This window comes from Bufo bufo, chromosome 1 (assembly GCF_905171765.1).
Source record: "Bufo bufo chromosome 1, aBufBuf1.1, whole genome shotgun sequence".
Classification (NCBI taxonomy): domain Eukaryota; kingdom Metazoa; phylum Chordata; class Amphibia; order Anura; family Bufonidae; genus Bufo; species Bufo bufo.
The window spans coordinates 263,985,151-264,007,281 of record NC_053389.1 but is presented as its reverse complement, the minus strand read 5'-3'; the positions used below and the strand labels follow the sequence as shown (position 1 = coordinate 264,007,281).

Genomic DNA, 22,131 nt, shown 5'->3' with positions numbered 1-22,131 from the left:
GACAATTTGTCTTACCGTGGACTGATGAACAGCAAGGCTTTTGGAGATACTTTTATAACCCTTTCCAGCTTTATGCAAGTCAACAATTCTTAATCATAGGTCTTCTGAGAGCTCTTTTGTGCGAGGCATCATTCACATCAGGCAATGCTTCTTGTGAAAAGCAAACCCAGAACTGGTGTGTGTTTTTTATAGGGCAGGGCAGCTGTAACCAACACCTCCAATCACATCTTATTGATTGGACTCCAGTTGGCTGACACCTCATTCCAATTAGCTCTTGGAGATGTAATTAGTCTAGGGGTTCACATACTTTTTCCACTTGCACTGTGAATGTTTACATGGTGTGTTCAATAAAAACATGGTAACATTTAATTCTTTGTGTGTTAATAGTTTAAGCAGACTGTGATTGTCTATTGTTGTGACTTAGATGAAGATCAGATCACATTTTATGACCAATTTGTGCAGAAATCCATATCATTTCAAAGGGTTCACATACTTTTTTTTGCAACTGTATATATATTTCTGTATCTGATATCATGGGGTCATATGTCATTTTCATAATCTTCTAGTTGAAGAATGTCCAGATGATACAACTTAAGACCTAATCATGAAGAATTTAACACTATAACGAGATCATAAACCAGGTATGTTTGGGATAAAAAAAATTCAAGTGGATCTGGCAAGTTGAGCATGGCCTCCTATCTCCCTGCAGCAGGTTATAGAGCAGGAGGAGCTGAGCAGACTGATATATAGTTTAGTGGGGAAAAGATTCAGCAAAACTTGTAATGTATTAAGTCCCTACTTACAGTAAACTGAAAAGTCCAGTGGGTGGTTCTACTCAATGATTGACAGTTGTCTCTGTATAAGGGAACATTCACACGACCATATGTATTTTGCAGTCCGCAAAACGCGGGTTCACAACGGATGCCGTCTGTGTGATGTCTGTGTTGTACAGGTTTTTTCTGACTTACTGACTTCAATGGGTCTGTGGTCCACATTTGCGGCCAAGAATAGGACATGTTCTATCCTTTGAGGAATGGACATATGGATGGGGAAAACACACACAAGACATGTATGTGCTTTCTGCATCCATAAGTCCATTCCGCAAAAGAATGAGGACCAAGGACACATAGAAGTCAATGGGTCTGCAAAGAAAATGTAAGTCACATTAACGTCATCAGTATTTTACGGATCCACTTTTTGCAGACCCCAAAATACATACGGTCTTGTGAATGCCCCTTAAGCATTAATCTGTCAATCACTCTCTCTGCCTCCAGAATAAACTAAATGTGAAAAGGAATTTTAATGAATGAATTTTCTACTGAATATTTACTCTCAAAAACTATATATCAATCTGCTCTGCTCCTCCTGCTCTATAACCTGCTGCCTGCAGATTAGACACCATTCTCCACATGACAGACCACAACATTATATATAATAGAGGCAGGATATAAGTGCTGTGGGGCTCTTCATGGGAGGGGACATTAGCTACTTCCCCCATTTGTTGTGTTGCTGGAAGTTTATTGCATACAGATTCATGTAGCACTTATTTGGGCAGATTTACAAATCCTAAATATGATGTAAGATTAGTCACAGTGTCTAGTCCTACACCAGATTTATCACAGGGGCTCAGGCTGGGTGATAAATCTGGTGCAGGGATAGACATTTTTGTCAGACTCTATACAAAATATTGGTTGGCTTAATTTGTGCCAGAATTTTATACCGGAATTATGGTGCACTTTTGGCACAAATGGAGCATCTTAAGCCACACCCTTTCCCTATTAAGCCATGCCCCTTTCAGACTAGAGCATATAACTTCTCTGAACCTAAATGTGCAGAATTGTGCCACACTTTGGCAAAATCTAGGTGCATGTTGCTGATATTGTCCACCCTTTTTCATATTATAAACTGATTGCAGGACCCTTTGCTGGTCGGCTAATAAAGCATGGTGCTAATTAAAGGCAATAGACTTCGATTTATTTTAAATAATCATTGTAAATGATCTAATAACATATCTCCTTTTCTCTTCACAGCATGAAATGGACAGAATTGATGGAAGACCAAGAAAATCGAAATACCAATGTGTAATAAAATGCATATGACAATATTTCTTATGTGAATTATTTAATAAGGAAGGGGATGGGGAGGAGGGGTATTTAGCTGACAGCAACCAAGTTTATCTGTTTAGACTAAAGATCTCTAAATGGTAAGCTTCCAATTGTTGTGAAACTACAACTCCCAGCATGTGCTGCCATGGCATGCTGGGAGCTGCAATGTTGCCACAGCTATCTGTAGCCACCACTAGGTGGAGCTTAGGAGCTTAATGCATAAGTTTTAGGCCTCATGCACACGACCGTTGTTTAATTCTGTGTCCGTTGTGCCATTTTTCGTGATTTTCTGCGGACCCATTGACTTTCAATGGGTCCGTTGAAAACTCGCCTAATGCACCGTTTGTCATCCGCGTCCGTGATCCGTGGTTCCAGTCCGTCAAAAAAATATAACCTGTCCTATTATTTTCACGGAAAACGGTTCGCGGACCCATTCAAGTCAATGGGACCGCTAAAAAACACGGAAGCACACAAGATTGTCATCCGCGTCCGAGCCCGTTTTTTTCCTATCATTTGCATGGCAAACCTGTCTTAGATTTTTTTTTACTTTCCTTCATGTCTGGTGATCCTCTAAAAATAAAGGAAGACACACGGAAACAAAAACGGAAACGGATCACGGAACAACGGAACCCCATTTTGCGGAACGGAACACAACAACGGTCGTGTGCATGAGGCCTTAGATGCATAACTTCATAATAGCACAACATGAATTAATCTCATAGATTCCCTCTAGTGCTAGCTGGCTGCAGGCAGTGAGAATTTTATCATTTAAATGGTCACTAACTTCACACAACTGACATGGCTGAAGTTGGCTTCATATTCGTCCAGTTTCGTGCATCAATCAATAGTACAAGCGACCATAAGAAACTTTGTAATATCTCTTATCAGTGAGAAATGTCTAGTTCTCATGTTGCAAAATGTGGCCACATGAGGAAAAAGGCACTCATAGGGTGAGTAAGTTCAAAAAAGCCTCCAAACACAGGAAGAGTGGTTCTGCTCACCTGTTTTTGTTGCACCTAATATTGGGTGCAACCACAATGAAGGTGAATAGGAGTGATTGAGTCTAGCTGGTTGGTGCTGCCGATTTTGTCCGTATTCACCTTTGGCGGGGGCCAGGCCGCCGTCTGGGTCAGCAAATGTGGTAAGTTTCCACTGGACTGGGAAGGTCGAGTGGAGGGGTGGACCATAGGCGCAAAGACGCAACCAGAGTTTTTCAAACCAATAGGTTTTTTATTGTGACAACGCGTTTTTCAAATAAAAAAAATATACATACAGTCATATAAAATCGGAGCACAATGATGGGTGTAAAGAAATAAAAAAAAAAGAATAATACAAGAATTGTAACTACCAAAACAAATAATAAAAGGAACAATAATAATAATATGACCGTCACGTGGAGGGTCATTCAAGCTTAAATTTGTATATATATATAAAAATATAAATGGATAGATGAATAGATAAATAAGTGGATAAAGAGATAAAAAGATTTAAAAAAGTGCCAATTTAGGTAAAAGCAGGGGTTTATAACGGCATGGTGATAAATAGCTGTTCTAAAGTGCATATACATATAAAGATCATATGCAATAAAAATTCATATGCAAATAAAAATTAAGTTACGCGTACTTATACAGTACAGACCAAAAGTTTGGACACACCTTCTCATTCAAAGAGTTTTCTTTATTTTCATAACTATGAAAATTGTAGATTCACACTGAAGGCATCAAAACTATGAATTAACACATGTGGAATTATATACATAACAAACAAGTGTGAAACAACTGAAAATATGTCATAATCTAGGTTCTTCAAACTAGCCACCTTTTGCTTTGATTACTGCTTTGCACACTCTTGGCATTCTCTTGATGAGCTTCAAGAGGTAGTCACCTGAAATGGTTTTCACTTCACAGGTGTGCCCTGTCAGGTTTAATAAGTGGGATTTCTTGCCTTATAAATGGGGTTGGGACCATCAGTTGCGTTGAGGAGAAGTCAGGTGGATACACAGCTGATAGTCCTACTGAATAGACTGTTAGAATTTGTATTATGGCAAGAAAAAAGCAGCTAAGTAAAGAAAAACGAGTGGCCATCATTACTTTAAAAAAATGAAGGTCAGTCAGTCAGCCGAAAAATTGAGAAAACTTTGAAAGTAAGGGCTATTTGACCATGAAGGAGAGTGATGGGGTGCTGCGCCAGATGACCTGGCCTCCACAGTCACCGGACCTGAACCCAATCGAGATGGCTTGGGGTGAGCTGGACCGCAGAGTGAAGGCAAATGGGCCAACAAGTGCTAAGCATCTCTGGGAACTCCTTCAAGACTGTTGGAAGACCATTTCAGGGGACTACCTCTTGAAGCTCATCAAGAGAATGCCAAGAGTGTGCAAAGCAGTAATCAAAGCAAAAGGTGGCTACTTTGAAGAACCTAGAATATGACATATTTTCAGTTGTTTCACACTTGTTTGTTATGTATATAATTCCACATGTGTTAATTCATAGTTTTGATGCCTTCATAGTCATGAAAATAAAGAAAACTCTTTGAATGAGAAGGTGTGTCCAAACTTTTGGTCTGTACTGTAACAATTGATCAATCTGAAAAAGCGCAGAAGCGGTGGTAAAATACCACTATAGCGTCACTTGTATGGTGTGAGTAGTAAACTGTTGATATGGTAAATAAACCTGTAAAAGAAGCGGTTCAGGTGGTGGATGGAAAAGGAAGGCATGATGTGGCATTGGATATGGGGGGGACTGAGAGGATTGCCCAAAGATGAGCGGCGCTGGGAGACATACCTATGGAAAAGCTGCTGATAGAGGATGCGGTGCTCCCGGCGTCTGGCACGTGCGGCGACCAGATGTTGTGTGCTGGAAGCGCGCGCTGGGCCGGCAAAGAGAAGGGGAACGTGGGCGGGGACAAGGCAGCTTGGATGGGCGAGGATTAAGCGACCGCCCCAACTGGGCGGAGGTGGCTGTGTGATGCCAGCACGTCGATGTTGGAGTGGGTGTGTTAGTGGGCGGAGCCTGGTGATGCGATGAACCGACCGTCCCAGCTGGGCGGAGGCGGCTGGGTGATGCCGCCACATCGATGTAGGAGTTGGAGTAAGGGTGGGCAGAGCCTGGTGATGCAATGGGGCGGTAACCCTGGATGAGCGAGGACCGTTATCCTGGGGATGCTGCCTGGGTGAAAGGACGATGGAGTGAGTGGGAATGGGTAAGAGAAGGGTGCAGATGAAATGGGCTGAACCCATGGAGAAGAAAGAGCGGCATGGAAAGGTGGGCGGGGACGGTATCTGGATTGGGATGGGAACGCAGCGATGCTAGAGATGAATGAGGGAGACAGGGGAGGAGGAGGGAGGGGGAGGGGAGTGGCATGGATATAAAGATGCTGATGGTGTGAATATGAGAACAGAGAGCACTTTGTAGGAAAGTAGTTTTATTATATTTAGAAACATTTATTTTCTAGGCTTTCATTGAGACCATAAGGTTCCAGTGTTTGGAGTTTAAAGATCCGAAACATTTCTCTCCTTTGTAAAGTCCTGAATCTGACGGAGCAGCTATCAGAGACATGTTCGATGGGCGTGATAGTTAACCTCGTGGGATCCTTGTCGTGGATGGCCAGGAAATGTCTAGAAACACTATGTTTCAGATAGCCCCATTTGATATTCCATCTGGGTTGTTCATGCGTTCTCTGAGGGTCTGAGTAGTTCGACCTACATATTGCTGTCCACAGGCGCATTCTAGGAGATAAATAACATAACATGAGGAACAGTTCATGAGACTTTTGATAGAGGATTCTTCGCCTGTAACATTGCTCTTGAAGAGCGTTATCCGGTTATTGATATTAGCGCAACACTTGCATAAGTTGTGGCTGCATTTAAAACTCCCTTTAGGGTCAGGAAACCACTTAGATGTAGTAATTGAGGTACGTTTTATTCTTTTTAATTTGCTCGGGGCTAGTGCATTCTTTAGTGTGCGGACCCTCCTGAATGTGAAGTGGGGTTTGGAGGAAGTAGTTTCTTTGAGATAGGGATCGGCCTTCAGGATATGCCAATATTTTATTATGATGTTCCTTAGTGCCCCATGGTTGGGATTGAAGGTGGTGATGAAGGAAGATTTGGATTTCATAAGGTTGACCGTTGTGTCTGACTTCTTTTTGGTCGTTAGACAATCCTCTTGGCTCTGCTCGCATGCTCGTCTGAAAGCACCTTCAATTATTCCTCTTGGGTAATTTTTGTTTTGGAACCTGGAGCGTAAAATCTGGCTTTGTGCGATGAAGTCATTGGTTGTTGAGCAGTTCCTCCTTATCCGTTTAAATTGACTGAATGGAATGTTATCTTTCCATTTTCTGTAGTGTGCGCTTTCGTAGTCCAGGTAACTATTACCGTTGACTTTCTTGAAAAAAGTTTTTGTCATAATTGTGTTGCATTCAGAGTACAAAACCAGGTCCAGGTATTCAATTGAGTAGTTGGAACTTGTTGACGTGAAACTGAGGTTCCAAGTGTTGTTATTCAAATAGGACACAAATGCTTGGACTTCTTCTTCGCTTCCTTTCCAAATAAAAATTAGGTCATCAATGTACCTTTTATAGAACACAATTGAGTCCATCCAATTGTGATTGTTGTAAAGGAATGCCTCTTCAAACGCAAAGACATTGTGCGTCAGGATGAACCGGATGGCGTCAAGGATAAATTGCTTGTGTCTCGGAGTCAATTGGTCATCTATTTGCAAAAAATGGTCCGTTGCATGGATACCCGCCTTGTGTGGGATATTTGAATAGAGTGTCGCCACATCCAAAGTCAACCACCTGTAGGATGGATCCCAGTCAGGAGTGAGATCAACTGAGTTGAATCTCTTAGATGGGAGTTGAGACTGGTGACATGTTTTTGTAAAAAAATGTCCACATAATGTGAAAGGTTGCTGGTTAGGGAATTGATTCCAGAAATAATGGGCCTTCCTGGGGGGGTTCTTTTCGTTTTTATGAACCTTCGGAAGATGGTAAAAGATTGCTGTGTTCGGGTGATCAATAGTTATATACTCTTTTTCTGTTTTGGTCAGAATCTTATTATGCTCTGCTTCATTTAGGAGTATCAAGAGGTTTCTTCTATCATCGTTCAGTGGATTGACAGGGAGGGACTCATAATAAGCAGGATCATCAAGGATCCTCTTAGCCTCCGTGATGTAGTCATCCCTCTTTTGGAGAACAATCCCTCCTCGTTTGTCTGCACTTTTGATCACTAAAGTGTCATTTTTAGTGAGTTCCAATAGGGCTTCTTTTTCTTTCACAGTGAGGTTGTTCTTGTTTTTCAGGTTCTTATTGATGCTTCTTATCTCTTTGGATACTAGGGAATTTTTTTTATTTATGTGGTTCCCTTTATGATGAGTGGGGTAAAATGTAGATTTTGGCTTCAAATTGGTATGTGCCAGTGGAGTGGCTCCAGGGTCTTCTGAGGGACCTCTTTTTGAGTCAGCAAGTGGTTGTTTTTTTTAGATGGAGAAGTGCCTCTGTAGGGTGAGTTTGCAGATAAAGGTGTTGAAGTCAACGAATAGTTCAAATTTGTTGAATTTTACCGCTGGGCAATATGATAAGCCCTGAAGTATTGATGCTTGGGCTGGAGTCACAGAGAACCCTGCTAGATTGAAGATCTTTACTCCTGCATGATTCTGTTCCTTTTGGGTGTTTGGGGGTCCAATGGTGTCTCCCGGGGTTGTCTTGGTGCTTCTGATGTGGCGGTTCTTGGTTCCACCTCTTTGTCCTCTCCTGCATTTTTTCTTTTTGTCCCTTTTTAGATTTGTTTTGCTGCTGGTTTGAAGAAATTGGTTATTATCGTGGTCCCTGATGGTTGTCTTATCACGTATGTAGCCTGCGGGGTCAGGGCCCCGGTAGGCGGTAAAAAAGAGATTGAATTGTCAATGGTAATATCTGATGCTTTGTGTGAAAATTCCAGGATGCTTCATCATGAGTGGTGAGGAGAGAATCCTCAAGAATAAAAGACTCAGTCCTGGCCTGGTTCTGAGCTAGCGGGATGGAAGTGAAGGAGGTGGGAGGTAGATTGAGAGGACAACCCTGAGGGAGATCGAAGGGAACTTCAGATATTAACTTGTGATAAGAAAGAATGGTTGGAGGGGTGAACCAGATGGGGGTTCCTGAATTATTGCCGGATGGCATTGATTTGGTGCGCGGTGGAGGAGTAGCTGTGTCGGTAGTGGGAACTGGCACAGAAGTGATAGTGGACATGTGCGTTTTGCTGGGCAGCTTCCTGGGAACTATTTTGGGACGAGTGGCCAACTGGCCTGGTGGGGGGTGTGGGTACAGTGGCAAAATCCAGGTTGGGACTGTGGTAGGGTACCGCTGAGGTCTGGCGTTGTTTGGAGGGCATTTGGTAAATGTGCGTGTATGGTGGGTAGAAGGTTTAGTCTGGGTCCTGGGGGTTTGGTGGCCCTGATAGTGGTTGGGGTGCTGCGGTCGATGTTTGGGGGGGCGGGTATTGCTCTATTCTTGTTTTTATTGAGCCAGAATTTTATGTTTTTGTTAATGAAATCATATCTGTGCCTAGTGAGTTTGGTAGACTTTTTTTGATGATATCGCGCTCATGGTGCAACAATCTGCCTGTGATCAACAGATTATATTTGGTGTACTCGTGTCTTTGTAATGTTCTTGCAGTTCCGTAGCCTGCAGCTGGATTTGTTCTTTCAGGGTTTTACATAGTGACTCTCGCCTGGCGCTAAGTCTCATGATTAAACCCCTGGCACATTCCAGCAAGTAATTGTCCCCATGGGCGTCCGCAGGAGGGGGCAAGGGGGGGCAAGTGCCCCCCTGGAATTGCCCCCCCCCGTAAAGATTGCCTACCCCCCCCCTGAGCTGCTCAGAAGTGGGGGGGGGGGCAGCGGGGCACAGGGAGATGAACGCTTCCATTGTGGAAGCGTTCATCTCCATAGTCATCTGTATCGCCGTCCTCAGGACAGCGATACAGATGACTGTGCTGAGGCAGGGGAGGGAGAGGCGTGTCCCTTTCCGTTCCTTTGATAGGCTGCAGGCACTATGCCGGCAGCCTATCAGAGGCCGGCGCCGGCGGCGCGATGACGTCATCACGCCGCCTGAGCCGTACAGCGCAGGACACAGGCCGGAAGAGGCCTGCATCACATCGCTGCCAAGGAGGTAAGTATAAGTGTTTATTTTTTTTTTGTACAATACTGGTGGCTACTGGCACATAATGGGGGGCTCTGGCTACTGGCAAATAATGGGGGGCTCTGGCTACTGGCAAATAATGGGGGTCTCTGGCTACTGGCATATAATGGGGGTCTCTGGCTACTGGCACATAATGGGGGTCTCTGGCTACTGGCACATAATGGGGGCCTCTGGCTACTGGCACATAATGGGGGGCTGTCATTACTGGCACATAATGGGGGGCTGTCATTTCTGGCACATGATGGGGGGGCTGTTATTACTGGCACATGATGGGGGGGCTGTCATTACTGGCACATAATGGGGGGCTGTCATTACTGGCACATGATGGGAGGGCTGTTATTACTGGCACATGATGGGGGGGCTGTTATTACTGGCACATGAAGGGGGGGCTGTTATTACTGGCACATGATGGGAGGGCTGTTATTACTGGCACATTATTTGGGGCACTATAGGGGCATCTACTGAGGCCACAAAGAAGGGGTGTTTTATATGGTGGGCTCTGTACAGTAGAATTTTATACTGGGACACATTATGGTGGGTACTATGAGGAAGGGGGGAGAGGAGTACTATGGGGTCATCTACGGGGGGCACTAAGAAGGGGTATTTTATACTTGCAAATTATGGGGGACACTGAGGGCATCTACTGGGGCATTTTATGCTGGTACATTATGGGGGGTACTAGGAGGAAGGGGGGAGAGGAGCACTATGAAGGCATTTACTGGGGGCACTATATAGGGGTATTTTATACTGGCACATTATGGGGGCACTATGGGGACATTAGCTCAACTGGGGGCATTACAAGGGGGTATTTTTTGCACTGTCACATTATAGGAGAATTATTTCTACTGGGGGGCATTATGGTGGGCTTTATTACTACCACATGGTATGACCCCCTAGTAGCAGCACCATCCTCTCCCTGCTCTGCTATTCCTCTGCCCCTTCTCCAAATCCTTATTATGAAATCTTTTTCATTAGGATAAAACACAACATCAGCTCCGCCGAGCCCCCCAGGCAAGTGTTGAAGTGGTGTCCGAGATCTCCAAGGGCCAAGCCAAGTGATTGTAAGTTTTCATGTGAAATATGTTTATGTTATACACATATAGCCTACACTGTGCCACACAATATACAGTATACCTCTACACTGTGTAGTCTGTTCTATAAGCACCATTGTTTTGTGGCGGCGGACAGAAAATTATCTGGAAGTGCCCCTCCCGAGACCAGGCTCTAAATCCGCCACTGCACAGCTCATGCGTTATTATACTTTGTGATAATGAATATGCCCCTCCCCTTCATTACATTCTCAGAAACAAGCAGAGCATGGATGTCAATAAAATTATGCCCCCCCCCCCCCCGGAAAAATTTCTGCGGACGCCCATGATTGTCCCATTCCCTAGTAAATAGGGCATTGTTTTTTAAACAGACTTTCAAATCTAAATCTAAGTCCGCGTGGGACCAGAGATTCTTTTAGGTAGACGTCCAGTAGAATCCAATCTAGATGATGTTGAATTTCTTCCTTTAGGCTGGATTCAAGTTTAAAAAACATGTCCGCCAGTCCTTTTGAACTGATTTCTTGTTGATTGGAGACATCCGTTGCTGGTTCTATCGGGATCGTAATGTCCGTTTCATTTCAAGTCCAAATGTGGGTCAGTTTCTGCCGTTCGTGTAGGCGATGTTTACAATAATCCATTAATGATTGATTGTCTGTGGTGGAATCACCGGATATGCCCTAGAGCCGCCGTGATTCAGAGTTGGTCACAGACTCTTACCTGAAGAACTCAGGACAATACAGCAAAATGTGGCCACAGGAGGAAAAAGGCGCTCATAGGGTGAGTAAGTTCAAAAAAGCCTCCAAACACAGGAAGAGTGGTTCTGCTCACCTGTTTTTGTTGCACCTAATATTGGGTGCAACCACAATGAAGGTGAATAGGAGTGATTGAGTCTAGCTGGTTGGTGCCGCTGATTTCGTCCGTATTCACCTTTGGCGGGGGCCAGGCCGCCGTCTGGGTCAGCAAACGTGGTAAGTTTCCACTGGACTGGGAAGGTTGAGTGGAGGGGTGGACCATAGGCGCAAAGATGCAACCAGAGATTTTCAAACCAATAGGTTTTTTATTGTGACAACGCGTTTCGGGGTTCTGCGGACCCCTTTTTCAAGTCTAAAAATCTAAAAAATATACATACAGTCATATAAAATCGGACCACAATGACGGGTGTAAAGAAATTTAAAAAAATGAATAATACAAGAATTGTAACTACCAAAGCAAATAATAAAAGGAATAATAATAATAATATGACCGTCACGTGGAGGGTCATTCAAGCTTAAACTTGCATATATATATAAAAATATAAATGGATAGATGAATAGATAAATAAGTGGATGAAGAGATAAAAAAGTGCCAATTTAGGTAAAAGCAGGGGTTTATAAGAGCATGGCGATAAATAGCTGTTCTACATATAAAATTCATATGCAATAAAAATTCATATGCAAATAAAAATTAAGTTGCGCGTACTTATAACAATTGATCAATCTGAAAAAGATTTCTTGCATTGAAATCTGCTGCAATGACCCGTTTACTGCGTTCACCAGACAGCAACACAATTTCTATCCGCTCCTCACGTGTTAACCTCGGCAACATGTCAATGGCTGTAAACAAAGAGAAACTTGTAAATAACTCATGAAAGAATAAAGTTACGTTAAAGCCAAGCACACCATTGTTTTTCTTGCGAAATTCCCAATAAGTTTGATGTGTCACATGACCCGATTCCTATTGAAAAAACAAAAGTTGGATTCAAAATGGCCACCTTCAAAATGGCCGCCATGGTCACCACCCATCTTGAAAAGTTTCCCCCCTCACATATACTAATGTGTCACAAACAGGAAGTTAATATCACCAACCATTCCCATTTTATTAAGGTGTATCCATATAAATGGCCCACCCTGTACTTTCCTACAACTTGCTCTCTGTTCTCATATTCACACCATCAGCATCTTTATATCCATGCCACTGGCGCTTTTTTATCTTTTTATCTTTTCATCCACTTATTTATGTATTAATCTATCCATTTATATTTTTATATATATATCCAAGTTTAAGCTTGAATGACCCTCCACGTGACGGTCATATTATTATTATTATTATTATTCCTTTTATTATTTGTTTTGGTAGTTACAATTCTTGTATTATTCATTTTTTTTTATTTCTTTACACCCGTCATTGTGGTCCGATTTTATATGACTGTATGTATATTTTTTAGACTTAAAAAAGGGGTCCGCAGAACCCCGAAACGCGTTGTCACAATAAAAAACCTATTGTTTTGACAATCTCTGGTTGCGTCTTTGCGCCTATGGTCCACCCCTCCACTCGACGTTCCCAGTCCAGTGGAAACTTACCACATTAGTTCTCATGTTATCAGCTGTTTACCCCCTGCCACTTTGAAAAATGTTTTAAACTTGTCCAGGACAAAAGCAGCTCACAGAAGGATCATATTACACATGTCAATGCAAGTTTATGGGTAGAGGAGGGAGGAATGAGCAGGAGCTGAATGAGAAACATCCAAAGAGACTGCAACAGCTACATAGGTAGTTTATATTTCAACCAGAGTGCCTTATTAACAATCATACAGGTCAGTACTGATAGCATCGCCTGTGTAAGTGGGTATAAATAAATCGCAGTCATTTACTAATAAGACAGTCCCGTGTACAACTGAAGTAAAAAAAGGGCAGAAATTGTATGGTGTGACAGGGCATATGCTTGACCAGCTGTTCCATCAGGGCATGGGAACAGGACCCCCATATCCCCTTCACCTATGACAGCATCCCTGGAGGAATCACCTCCTTCACCACAAAACAGGAAACAGGAACCAGGACCTTGTTGTGCCTTTTCACTATCCCCAGGAGGAATTAGAGCCACTGTATCTAAAGCTGTGGGGGCCCCGGTCTTATAAGTATCCAGAGGCTTACCCCATGCGGCCTAAGCCTTCTCTAGGAGATGCTCTAGCTATGGTGTTTTTTCATGTGAATAAGGCATCATATGTGTGGAGAAAAACCTTAGATTGTGAGCCCTATTGGGGACAGTGTGATATTAATATCTGTAAAGCGTTGCGGAATATGTCAGCGCTATATAAGTGAGTATAATATAATAAATAAAACACCCACTACTGAAAAACACTTGTTAAAAAAAAACACGACATAAAAAAAAAACATTCAGTTTTATAACTTTTTAGTAGCAAAAAATGGTGAGGCCAAATTTATTTGTGTATGAGTCCTAAAGGAAGAAATATTTTAATACAAATAGTAGGGTTTTGGGGTGTTTTTGTTTGGTCTTAGATTCACACATATTTCACCAAGGGACAACACCACAACTCCTCAGCTTATGTTCGGGCGCTCATCCTTACAAACCTCTCCCACAACCAGCACCATGAAAACATAAAAGCCTGTTATCACGCTGCTCAGGTGCACTTGTCCGCTGTCCAGTTTCGCACATATTTCTTAGTAGCACAGGAAGGATACACTATTACAAGCTGCAGATGCTACATAACCACAGCTCAGTATTCATCATGAAACTTACACAGATATATGGTCAACATTTCGTGTAACGCTATATAGCAGGAAACAAAAAAAAAAAAAACACTTGACACAACGAACCTCGAAACAGTGAAGAGAAGTAGGTGATGCTGTCTTTCGTATAGAAAAACAGCTATACATCTACAAGGGGCAAGAAGACAATGAAGAACCCTGCAGCCAGTTGTCTCTATTTCTTGCATCTCTTTGGTGAGTAACTTAGCCTAAAAGTATGGATTTGTGTCCATCAGGTAGAGAGTGCCTCAGCCCATGCTTCTAAGGACATCCTTGCCTCAATATCTGCCCTCTAGAAAATGTTGCTGTACTCCTCATCCAAAGGTATTGCTATAGAGGTAGCAATCACACCCAGGTACTAAGGGGACCCAAAGGACCCTCTGCCACATAATTAAGCAGTGAGTACCAGTATCATAAAAGGTACATGGTATCTGGTGAGATTCAGTCTCAATTGTGGTTGGCAATGGAGGGTTAATAACCCCTATATCTGGCAGTGGATCCGCCAAACTTTTGAAAAGGCATCGGCCTCTACATAACTTCGGCACATTCAGTGTCAGTCTAAATGTAAGCCAGTTTCCTTGCTGGCTCAAATTTAGACCATTTTCTACGCCTAAAATAGGCATAGACAATAATAACTGATACGGACCTGGCTTGGGCGGGGAAAAGTCGCATATTGCGACGCAACCAGGGGTGCACCACCAATGAGGGGAGGTGAGGCGATTGCCTCAGGCAGCACTAGGTAGGGGCAAGAGGGGGGCAGCAAATCTGTTTCTGCAGTATAGTATTGGGAAGCACAGTATGAGGCACTGTATTACCCTGTATGTTTTGTAGCGCTATATGTCTTTTACAGTAGGGCTGGAGGGAAGGGGTTTGGTTGAGAATTTGGCATGGGGGGGAGCATTTCAAGTTTTACCTCAGGCAGCAGAAGGGTTAGATACACCCCTGGATGCAACTAACTGTTGCAGTGCAATCTGTGCCAGAAATATGGGTAATATAGGCATATTTCTGGATAATAAATGACCCCCATAGATCTGGATAAGGGCTATTTACACAAAACAGAAGGATATTTGTTTGGCACCTGGGGCGGGTCCCTTCTCTGGTACCCTCTCCCCCCTATACTTTGAAACATTGTGCCCCCCTCACAGTTGTTATGCCTTCATTTTCCCCTTCACAGTAGTTATGCCCACACTGTGCCCCCTTCACAGTAGTAATGTCCTCACTGCATCCCTTCACAGTAGTTATACCCACATTGTGCCCCCCTCACAGTAGTCATGCCCTCATTGTGCCCCCTCACAGTAGTTTTGTCCTCTCTGTGCCCCTTCACGGTAGTTATGCCCTAATTGTGCCCCCTCACAGTACTTATGCCCTCATTGTGCTCAATTTCACAGTAGTTATGCCCTCATTGTGCCCCCCTCACAGTAGTCATGCCCTCATTGTGCCCCCTCACAGTAGTTTTGTCCTCTCTGTGCCCCTTCACGGTAGTTATGCCCTAATTGTGCCCCTTCTCACAGTAATTATGCCCTCTCTGTACCTCATTTAGAGTAGTTATGTCCTCTCTGTACGCCCTTCAGAGTAGTTATGCCCCCATATAACCCCCGCTCACAGTAGATATGTTCTCGTTGTGCCCCCATAACAGTTGTTATGCTCCTTCACAGTAGTGATGTCCTTTTTTTGCCCCTTCACAGTAGTTATGTCCTCTCTGTGTCCCCTCACAGTGGTCATGCCCTCATTGTGCCCCCATCACAGTAGTTATGCCCTCTGTGCCACCCTCACAGTAGTTATGCCCTCACAGTGCCCCTTCACAGTAGTTATGCCCTCTCTGTGCCTGCTTCAGAGAAGTTATGCCCTCATTTTTCAATGGATATGCACTCTTTGTGCCCCCTTCAGAGTAGTTATGCCCTCATGTTGCCCCCTTCACAGTAGTTATGCCCACACTGTGCCCCCTTCACAATAGTAATGTCCTCATTGCATCCCTTCACAGTAGTTATGCCCACATTGTGCCCCCCTCACAGTAGTCATGCCCTCATTGTGCCCCCTCACAGTAGTTTTGTCCTCTCTGTGCCCCTTCACGGTAGTTATGCCCTAATTGTGCCCCTTCTCACAGTAATTATGCCCTCTCTGTACCTCATTTAGAGTAGTTATGTCCTCTCTGTACACCCTTCAGAGTAGTTATGCCCCCATATAACCCCCGCTCACAGTAGATATGTTCTCTTTGTGCCCCCATAACAGTTGTTATGCTCCTTCACAGTAGTGATGTCCTCTCTTTGCCCCTTCACAGTAGTTATGTCCTCTCTGTGTCCCCCTCACAGTGGTCATGCCCTCATTGTGCCCCTATCACAGTAGTTATGCCCTCTCTGTGCCACCCTCACAGTAGTTATGCCCTCTCTGTGCCACCCTCACAGTAGTTATGCCCTCACAGTGCCTCTTCACAGTAGTTATGCCCTCTCTGTGCCTGCTTCAGAGAAGTTATGCCCTCATTTTTCAATGGATATGCACTCTTTGTGCCCCCTTCAGAGTAGTTATGCCCTCATGTTTCCCCCCTCACAGTTGTTATGCCCTCATTGTGCCTTTTAACAGTAGGTATGCCCTCATTGTGCCTCCTCAACGTAATGATGCCCTTATTGTGCTCCCTTGCATTATTTATGCCCTCATTGTGCCTCCGTCACACTAGTTATGCCCTCATTGTGCCCACCTCACAGTAGTTATGCCCTCTCTTTGCCCCCCCAGTAGTTATGCCCTCACTGTGCCCCCACCTCACAGTAGATATGCCCTCTCTGTGCCCCCTCAGTGTTAATAAAAAAAATACAGTAACTACTTACCTTATCCTGTTCCTAATTATCACCTCCAGCACTCCCCTGCAGGCACAGATCGTGTGTGGGCGGAGTGCACAGGATTCCAGGGCCTGCAGACTCCTCCTACACAGTGCCTGCAGGGCTGAATGGTGAAGCAGGGAGCAGACGACGCCAGCCTGGAGGAGGGAAGGAGTGTGGGGAGTTGAACAGTCAGTAAGTGAAAGGATGGTGCTATCAATGAAGCTTCCATTTGTATTGATGGAACCGTTCATTGCCACTGGCACACTTCTGACAGCTGGCACCCAGGGCGGACCGCCCTGCCACTGTTTTTAACCCGTTCTTGAACCCTGACATAATAGTTGTTCAATAGTGTGAGAGGGGTATAAAGCAGGGTCATCCAATCCCAGTCATTTAACCACTCAGATGATGTGGTCACTAGAGACTGCTGCATTTGAGTGGTTAGACAGAGTGGGAGGGTTCCCTCTGCACTCCAATTAAAGCCCCCATGGTGAAACTGCAGGCCTCTGATTGCTATGACAGCCTTGGGCTTTCTAAAGGCTCCCAGGCTTGTGACATTGAGCTGGCGGCAAAGCCAAGCCTGTGGCACAGCCTGTCAGGTAACTTGTAAAAATCGCAAAGTCTGCCAATAGTATTCTATTGCAGTCTTTAGTACAGTCTATCAGAAGATTACAAATTCAAGTATCCTGATGGGTCTAAAAATTACACAAAATGTAAAAAAAAATAAAAGAATTATGCAAAAAAAAAAAATATTTAAAAATAAATTTTCCATATAAAAATAAACGATAAAAATGAACATAATAGGTATCGTTGTGTGTAAATATGTCCAAATTGTGTATATAATATAAAATGGAAATATAAAAATGCATGATTTTCCATTTTTTAGCACCTTGCCCCTCCCAAAAATCTGCATAAAAAGTGATCAAAAAGTAATATCTACTCCAAAATAGTATGAATAAAAACTACAGTTCAGGCCTCGTTCACATTTTCCTGTCCGTTTCACATCCGTGAAAAAAATTTGTCTCTGTTTCATACGTGAAGATGTCTGTGAAGGATCCGTGTATGGTCCGCGTGTCTGTTTTTTACTCTCTGGGTGTCATCCATATTCCACGGAATTTGCTCAGCTGAAAATTAATTTCCAAACCATCTCCTATCAGTGGTCAGTGAAAAATGGATACAACACAGATGCCATCCATGTTGTGTCCGTGACTTTCACTGACCCATAGACTTTAATGGGCGTGCTTGGTCCGCATCACAGACCAAAGTAGTGCATGTCTCAGATTTTTTCACTGACCCACGGTCATTAAAAAAATACATATGTGCGAACAGATACATCTAAATAAATGGGTACGTGTCGTGTCCGTGGAAAATGCAGACAGCACACATCAGTCATTGTACTGACTTGCAGAATAAGCTTGTCATGTCATTTCTAATTTAAAGTGATGCCATAAAACCAAAACCTGTAAGACCATTGCGGAAATGCATGTTGCTGTTTTTTTTGTACTCACCTGACAAAGAATTTTTTCCCATTTCTCAATATAAAATATAGTGCATAGTGCAATTAAGATAAAACAACTTGTCCTGCAAAAAATAAGCCCATATAAGGCTGTGTGAACGGTAAAATAAAAAAAAAAAGCGGTCACTATGATTCTGTAGAAATAAGGTCACGCAGAAGCAAACAGCATTATAAATCAGTATAATGCCATACACTCCTGCAAGACGAGCAGTGTCCAGAATGGAGGATCATACTCACGGAGCGTGATTCCTGCACTGCACACATCGTGTGAAATAGCCCCTAAGGGGTTCATGTAGGATGTTTACAAAGTTGCTTCATTTTTCAATTAGCTGCACTGGTTGTGAAGGTGGATGTAGCCATTTGCTATTATCCTGTGTCCCCTGTGTTGACGTGGTCTTTATCCACACAGTTCTGGCAGTATCCGGAGGAGAGGTCACAGGATCAGTGAATGACACATTGACTTTACCCTGCACTTACATTATTCACAAATATCAACACCCTGTATGCTGGGGACGAGGTGGCTGTACACTGACAGGGTGCAACAATGATATCATCCGGACTGATGGCCAAAAGGTGACCTGGAGGAAATCTGACAGATACCAGTTACTGGGGAACATAAGTCAGGGGGACGTGTCCCTAACCATCACGGGAGCCACTAATGAAGATGAAGGAACTTACTGCTGTCGTGTGGAGATCCCTGGAATTTTTAATGACATAAAAGAAAAGATGAACGTGACGATACAAGAAGGTGAGACGTTTATACTTTTGAAAACCTGTAGCTCAGTGCATGATCTATATCATGATATGATGTATGGGGAAACCCACAAATGTTGGCCTATGTGTAAAAAATAAGAGTATATATACCCATACCTTCCAACATTTGAAAAGCACATAGAGGGACAATATGTACAATTGTTTTCATACTAGGCCACGCCTCTAACTCTGCCCAAAACATATTTATACACACCCAATCCCACCCAGTCCCCTTAATGCCCCCACATGGTAAATATTCCTCCTTTATGCCACCACACAGTAGTTATGCCCACACTGTGTCCTTCACAGTAGTTATGCCCACATTGTGCCCCCTTCACAGTAGTAGTGCCCACACTGTGCCCCTTCTGCCCCCTTCATAATAGTTATACCCAGATTTTCCCCTTCACAATAGTTATACCTAGATGTGCCCTGTTCACAGTACTTATGCCCAGGTATAGCCTGTTTACAGCAATTATGCCCAGATATTCTCGCTTTAAGTAGTTATGCCCAGATGTGCCCCTTCACAATAGGTATGCCCTGAAGTGCCCCTTCACAGTAGTTATGCTCAGATATGTTCCCCATTCACAGTAGTTATGCCCAGATATGTGCCCCCTTCACAGTAGTTATGCACAGTTATCTGTCCCCTTTACAGTAGTTATGCCCAGTAAAAACTCATTTAGTTTTTCTGATTATCTGCGCTCCCCAGCAGCAGCAGGCAGGATACACATTGTGCTGCTGGGATGTGTAGGAAGAGCCTGGGCTGATTCCTGGGCCTGCACTGCTCCTCCTACACAGCCCAGCAGTGTGAAGCGCCGGCAGCTGCGCTGAATGGTGAAGCAAGGATTGGACAGCTCCTGCTTCAGCATTACAATCGTCTGTCTTTGCATCCTATGGACACAGAGACAGGGACATACCTCAGTTGTTCTGAGAGCGGGAGAGCGGGACATACCTCAGTTGTTCTGGGACCGCGGGACAGCCACTAAAATCAAGGACTGTTCTGCCAGATCTGGGATGGTGGAGAGGTATGTATATACCATAGAGGCAGGTCATGTGGTCGCCATGTGGCCCCGGAGAAATCCCTTATTTTAATAGGTAAAAGACAACAAGGAAAAAAATACAACTCCTGTCTCAAATAATATCAACAGCTCACTTGCACATCACAGCGCAAAGTACAAAATAACTGATTTACACAAAAAATATGACAAACATGGTGTTTCTATTCCAGACTGGGCAGTGATTATTTTTACAGGGCCCTAGGTAGATCAGAAACATAGAAGATAGATGGCAGAAAAAGGCCACCTGCTCTGTCTAACAACTTACAGAAATAGCATACAATCATTTATATTTTTATTGATAAACAGATTACTTTAGACAAAACTTGATTGCACATACTGGAACATATAAACATAAAAATTGTCCTGAACTACCAAGTCTCTTCTTGTCTCTATGGTAAGCATACATCCACATAGAGAGACAAATATGTACAGGACTGTATCTCACATTTGATCAAATAAGGCATACGTGTGAATATAGACATATGTGTACAAAGATAGCAATAAGATCTATTAATCCGTCAATATTGCTCCAAATTCCGCACTTATGACCAATGTCACATTAGGAAATCTCCACAATCCAAATGCGTTTCCCCAATACTATTGTTTCATCAGGTGTAAATAGGTGGAGATTGCCAACTATAACTGGCATTTACAGAATCCCGACACTTTTAGGACATTCAAAAAGAGAATACAAAAATAAATCTAATCACAAACACAAACAAAAAAAGGCACCTCCATAAAAGCCAAAGTAGTAATTGATTCATAGTCGGTTGTGGCACATATTCAACCCTATGGTAAGTCTCCAGTTCGTCATGGAGGATATATAGGTGAATACCTGGGAGAGGAAAAGACATACAACCAAACCGCCAATATGTGAACAGATAATAAATGTGTACAATACACTCACAGGCAGTGTGTGGAGGATAGATATAGGTGCTGCTGCAGATGCCACACTAGCTGGATGGTACACCAGGAAGATGTTCACAACAAAGAAAGCATAGTTAAAGGGGTTTTCTGGGAATTTTATACTGAAGACCTGTCCTCTGGATAGGTAATCAGTATCTGATTGGTGGGGGTCTGACACGCGGGACCCCCGCCAATCAGCTATTTGAGAAGGCAGTAACACTGCAGCCTTCTCCAGCTTTTCCTAGGCCATGTAATCACATGTTCATCGATCACATGACCTAGGCGCAGTTCAGTCCTATTGAAGTGAATGGGGCTGAGCTGCGATACTGAACACTGCCACTATACAGTGTACGGCGCTGTGCTTGGTAAGCTGCGAGAAGACCACAGTGCAGTCATTTAACCCCTCATGATGTGGTCACTAGAGACTGCTGCATTTGAGTGATTAGACAGAGTGGGAGGGTTCCCTCTGCACTCCAATTAAAGCCCCCATGGTGAAACTGCAGGCCTCTGATTGCTATGACAGCCTTGGGCTTTCTGAAGGCTCCCAGGCTTGTGACATTGAGCTGCCGGCAAAGCCAAGCCTGTGGCACAGCCTGTCAGGTAACTTGTAAAAATCGCAAAGTCTGCCAATAGTATTCTATTGCAGTCTTTAGTACAGTCTATCAGAAGATTACAAATTCAAGTCCCCTGCTGTCGGATATATTATATATATATATATATATATATATATATATATATATATATCTCCATGTACAACAACTAATAATGAGCATAGAGCCATATATGTATAAAGGATCACTATCTTAAAAGAGTGAGACTATTGTGATGTTATTTGAAACAAGGTTGGGCGTCACTCAGTATCGGGCATCAAATAGACAAAGGCAGAAATGAATGTCTGAAAATATTATTTATCTCATATTGCAACATATTATATAATACACATAAAATACATAAAATACTCTAAAAACACATGTAGCCTCCTGGGAATCGCATATGCTGGACCGCTAAAATAAATTGCCAGAGTCCATATTGCGTCAGTGTCCTTAAAGTTCATATACCGATCATAAGGTGGAGCAAAGAAAGGTTAATTATATAGTTCACAGGGTACTTTACCGCTCCTTCAGGCTGTTTGTTCTTAGAAGTGCGGCTGCTCTACTTTGAGCTGTAAGGACCTGTGTATCCGGTCTTTTTCATAGGAAGATCCCCGTTCACTGGATGTTGCTTTAAAGTGTAGTCTGT

General features: G+C 43.3%; 1 protein-coding gene across 1 annotated transcript in view; it reads left to right on the top strand.

Annotated features, from left to right (window-relative positions):
• The window catches only part of LOC121003431, a 67,843-nt gene extending 48,813 nt beyond the window's left edge, over positions 1-19,030 (top strand). The window contains exons 9-12 of the mRNA XM_040435320.1: positions 567-589; positions 2,031-2,081; positions 17,165-17,261; positions 18,588-19,030. Coding sequence (XP_040291254.1) covers positions 567-589; positions 2,031-2,081; positions 17,165-17,261; positions 18,588-19,030 — 614 coding nt within the window. The remainder of the gene's footprint in view (positions 1-566; positions 590-2,030; positions 2,082-17,164; positions 17,262-18,587) is intronic.
• The last annotated feature ends 3,101 nt before the right edge of the window (positions 19,031-22,131 follow it).